The sequence below is a fragment of the Lactuca sativa genome, chromosome 4 (assembly GCF_002870075.4).
Source record: "Lactuca sativa cultivar Salinas chromosome 4, Lsat_Salinas_v11, whole genome shotgun sequence".
NCBI lineage: Eukaryota > Viridiplantae > Streptophyta > Magnoliopsida > Asterales > Asteraceae > Lactuca > Lactuca sativa.
This window is the reverse complement of record NC_056626.2, coordinates 255,337,735-255,342,689: the sequence shown is the minus strand read 5'-3', so window position 1 is coordinate 255,342,689 and position 4,955 is coordinate 255,337,735. Positions and strand designations below refer to the sequence as shown.

General features: G+C 33.3%; 1 protein-coding gene across 1 annotated transcript; it reads right to left on the bottom strand.

Annotated features, from left to right (window-relative positions):
* Nucleotides 1-1,843: 1,843 nt before the first annotated feature.
* On the bottom strand, nt 1,844-2,206 carry LOC111884851 (uncharacterized). The gene has a single exon (XM_023881149.1). The coding sequence runs from the start codon at nt 2,204-2,206 to the stop codon at nt 1,844-1,846; it is 363 nt and encodes a 120-aa protein (XP_023736917.1).
* Nucleotides 2,207-4,955: the final 2,749 nt, after the last annotated feature.

Here is a 4,955-nt window from a genome sequence, read left to right as displayed (position 1 = left end):
ACGAAAACACATTGGTAACTCAATGTTATAAAACGTACCTTTGAGTATAATCCAATGAGTGGTAGAACAAACATATGAGTCGAAGTTTATCGGTTCCTTCGAGGATTAGAAGCGATATCTAGGCCCCTCGATGATTTTGTTTTGACCTATGTACCGGGCCCGGTCAGAACTAAATTGATGTGTTCAATTTAGTTCTATGTCAAACAAATTGGAAATCGGGAAACAAATGTTGGACAATAAGTAAGACCATGTTCCATGTATTTGTCCGGCTGATATCTAGAACAGAGGATTATATGGTCACTTATCTAAAATGGCGCGTTCTAGTTCAACAGAGTTTAAAGAGCTATGATTGTTGATCGGTTCCTGAAGTCATACTTACAAGTATAGTTATTAGACTTATCCAAGTGGGAGACTGTTGGATATAGTGTCTAAGTCCTTAACTATATTTGGTATGTACTTGACCCGACCCGGCACGGTCCATTTGGGTTGCACTTCACCCGAACAATTTATGGATAGTCTTTGGAGAATAGTATAAGTTATGATTTATTAATATAATATAAGTTCTAATATATTAATATAAGATCATATTATTTAATTAGTATTGATCTATAATTTATCTAGGATTAATTTAGAGATCAAAAGTATTACTAATTAAATATGGGCTTCTATATTTATATAGTGTGGGCTAATGCTTATTTTGAATGGGCTAGGCTTGCATGGAAAGTCCTTGGATACTCCATGGAGCTTTAACCCGTGGATCTCATGGAAATGAGGAGACATGGGTATTAGGGTTTACATGGATGTAAACCTAATCCACCACACTATATAAATGAGGCTTTGGTTCTTGAAATCACACTAGTTGAAGTGAGTAAAGCAAGAGGGCCAATTTGAAGATAGTTGTGACTGTTCTATCAAAGTTCCAAGTTTGTGGTGATTTGTGATTTCCATTTGAGGCATCCACACTATTGGTGCTAGGCTCTAAAACTCCAAGCAATCAACTACAACTACAAGGTAAGTAATTCTACTAGCTTTATTTGATTCAAGTTCCCCATGCCATGCTAGATAGGATATGAACCTTGGAAAATAATTATGTTCATGTATCTTAGACAAACATAGATCCAAGGTTTATTAGGGTTGTATGTACACTTAGGAAGTGTTAGAATGCTCAAAACCCATCAATAAGAACATTTTAAAGGATAAGAGGACGATAGGGGTTGTAACGAAGAAGAACAAAGTGACCGAAATTACTTACAGGTATTTTGGACCTATTTCCAACTAGAACCGAAGGTGAATTAAAACTATTATTTCAAAAAAAATAAGTATACATGCATTGGAGTGGAGATGAGAAGTCGCCCTGGTGTCGATCACCCATCTATCATTCGAAAGATCACTAAGAAACATTGCATTGAATATCTAATGCAAAGTAGTGGGCTGATTTGGACTCGTTGGTGAAGGCTAAAACTAGTGCCATGGAGGAGGAGTATGTTGAGCCGAGAATGTTTGTTGGGTAGAGACACTTTGGTGACCAGATTGGTGACATTGTTGTTAAGTCCATGGTGTTAACTAGGGCTGATCTCATTGTTGTTGAGTGGGGCTTAGTAGGAGACCTGCAGGAGCATGATTAATAGGATACCACCCAAAGTTCCAGCCCAATGGTGTATGGATATGTTGACTGGAATTTTAAGACAAATGACCACCACGACTTCCGTTGCCCCTGCCTCGTCCTCGACCATCGGTTCGACCACCCCGGTGGTTGAAATTTCCCCGATTGGAAGGATTATTAATGTTTTGATGTTGTTGTTCAGAAATCAAAACAATGGGAGAAGAAGAAGTTACATTTGAATTAGGTGGTGTAGCAGTTTGTTTTGAGGCGTTGTTCTTGATCCATGAGCATTGAGCGGACTTTAAGGAACGAAGGCAGATGATCACCGTGACAAATGATTGTAGCAACATTCTCAAACTTGGGATGTAATCCATTGATAGTATAAATAACAATGTTCTTTTCAGGAACACTAGAATCAATATTATCAAGCATGTTTGTAATGGATTTGATTCGAGTACAATAAGAAGCCATATCATAATCACCTTGAGTAATAGTGCATAATTCATTGTCGATTTGGATGATCTTTGTGTCTTTGTTGGTGTGAAATAGATTCTCTAGATCACTCCACATCTCGTGAGCAGAACTTACCTTCTTGAGAACCATTTGAAGCAATAGCTCAAAGATAGTGCAAAAAATCCACATCTAAAAAATGGAATCAATGCTATTCCATTCATCTGAATCTATGATCTGTTTCCCGCTAGGAGGCTTCAGATGATCGGCTACTCCAAAACCTGTGCAGTGAGTCTGAAATAGTTTTCTCCATGCATCATAATTTAGTTTCTAAAGATCAAGGACAATAGGGATGGAAGCCTTGATGTTGGAGATACCATATGGCTTTTTAGAGGTGGGAACAACAGAACCTGATGCGTTTGGCATGATTCAAGAAAAAAGGATTGACAGAAGGCGAAGAATGAGAAGGAATCAACAAAAGGAGAAGAAAGTAGCAACTAGGGTGAGAAAGAATAGGAGGGCTCTGATACCATGATAATTGGTATATTTCTCATAAAGATGAACCCTTCTCATTAACCAACAATATATAATACATAATACAAGTATTGGGCCAAAATACACAAACCAACATGGGCCTAATAATACATAATACTATAAACAACATAATACACGTTAACATCTTTGTTTTTATTTCTATTCGATAGCATCGACTTACAATAGTCAAAAACTCAAAACACATAGTTAGACCTGGCAATGGGGCGGGTTTGGAGCGAATCGACCTTAATCCAAACCCTTTTAACAAATTCCAAAACCCAATCCAAACACGCTCCGTAACCCATAGGGTTTTGAATAATCAAATCCATACCCTTATCCACCGAATCAGCTGATATCCAAACCCGCCCCGTAACCCATAGGTTTTTTGAATAATCAAACTCATTTTACTTAAATCAAAAAATCACATTTGTTAAATAGAACAAATGTTGATTTAGAAAAGACATTATGTACTCGAAGAGTTTCGACTGGAATTAAAATTACTATTGTAGTTACTTCCGATTGGTTTTTGACCATCGATTACATTGACAGAGAATAGCAATTACAAACTTTCTTCCGATTGATAAATGAATTTATTGATTTATAAATGAAATTGGTGATTATATAATGAAATATAAATGAAATGACATCATGATTCTTGGGAGAAGACTGGAAATCTAGAAGTTGAGTCCTCGAGTCCTATGTAAAACTAGTTTAGCCTTTGGACTTTCGATTGGAATTTAAAGTAAAACTTAGCAAATATAAAATATAAATGTATAATTCTAAAATTTATATGGGGCGGGTTATAAATGGAGCGGATCGGTGATAATCCATACCCGACCCTTTTAATAAAAGGGTTAGCGGGTACGGATCGTTAACGGGTAAACGAATCAAAAGCTATGCTCCAAACCCGTATAATTGTTAAGGGTTTGGATCGGATCAGGGTTAAAACTCGCTCCATTGCCAGGCCTACACATAGTACAACTTATCCTGCTAGTTTATGGTTTTATCATGTATCTTATTCTCTGTACAAAAATCAACTTGTGACATACACTATACTTGGGGCAATATTGAAGCTTTATAGCTAAAACTACATTTCTTTCAAATCAAGATACGCATATAGAAGTCAAAGTCAAAATGATGAACCTTTAATCCAACATTTATTGAAACAAAAAGTTGTTTTTGTTCTAGTTCTGTTTATCTTGATTTCAAGTTCTTTTTTATCTTATCATATTATCCTTTATTTCATGTATGTTAATAGTTATGTTTATGACGGTCATCATTTTTACTCCGCTTTGATCCTTCTTGAAATGTTCAAGATCCTTATGTCATGCCTCATGGCATGGGCATGTTGTATGCTATATTATTACCAAAAGAATATTATTAAGGTAATAATATTAAATTTTTTACATAAAGTAATTATAAATTTATAAGCATGTAAACTCTTTTAATGACACATTTGAGTCATTTAATATTTAGGTAAGTTTTTAAAGTTTACCAATTGGAAAGAATAAGTTATATTATAATTTGATTTTAGTATTTCATATCATCTTTTATTGATTACTATTTGTGATATCCGTGTACTACACGAGTTTATATAAAAAATATTAATATTTATAAATTTATGAAGTTTGAATTTATAAAAAAGAAGAAAAAGTATTGAATTATTAAAATGTAATGTTTAATTGTTATTTTTAACTTGTTTTTTTTTTCATTTCTATTTTAAATTTAAATAAATAATAGAAATAAATAAACAAATGAAATAATTTGATTAAATTTAGAAACATAGAAATTAAAAGGAAAGTTGAATTAATTAAATTGATATGCATTTATTATTACATTTATTATAATTATTACATTCAATATTATGTATAATTTAATAAAATAGAAAAAAAACAATAAAATGACATGTGGAAAAACAATAAATCAAAAAATCTTAGAAAATGACATGTAGCAAATTTAATAAGAAGATGATATTTGGCAAAATTATCTTTATTTATTAGGGTAGATATACTTATTATAATTTGTAACATGCCTTAGTTTGATTAAAGATTGGTGTAGGTCACAATTAAGGTACTCACTTATTCTTGTCATAATAACTTTGAAAACCTTATTTTCAGTTAAAGTGACTCCTAACCAAATTTTCTTCAACTTTATATTAGTAGGAAACATAAGAGAGTATTAAGTAGGAATGAACCCGATTGATCTAGCCCATAAATATATAACAAAGCCCATATCAATTTGTGCCCTCTTTGTTTCCTTCCTTTCCTTTATACTTGTGCAGAAAAAGAACGAAACTATTTTTTTTTTACTTTATTTTTTCGGTGGTTGTTGGTATAAGCATGCAGGTAAAATGGTGATGCTCAATAGA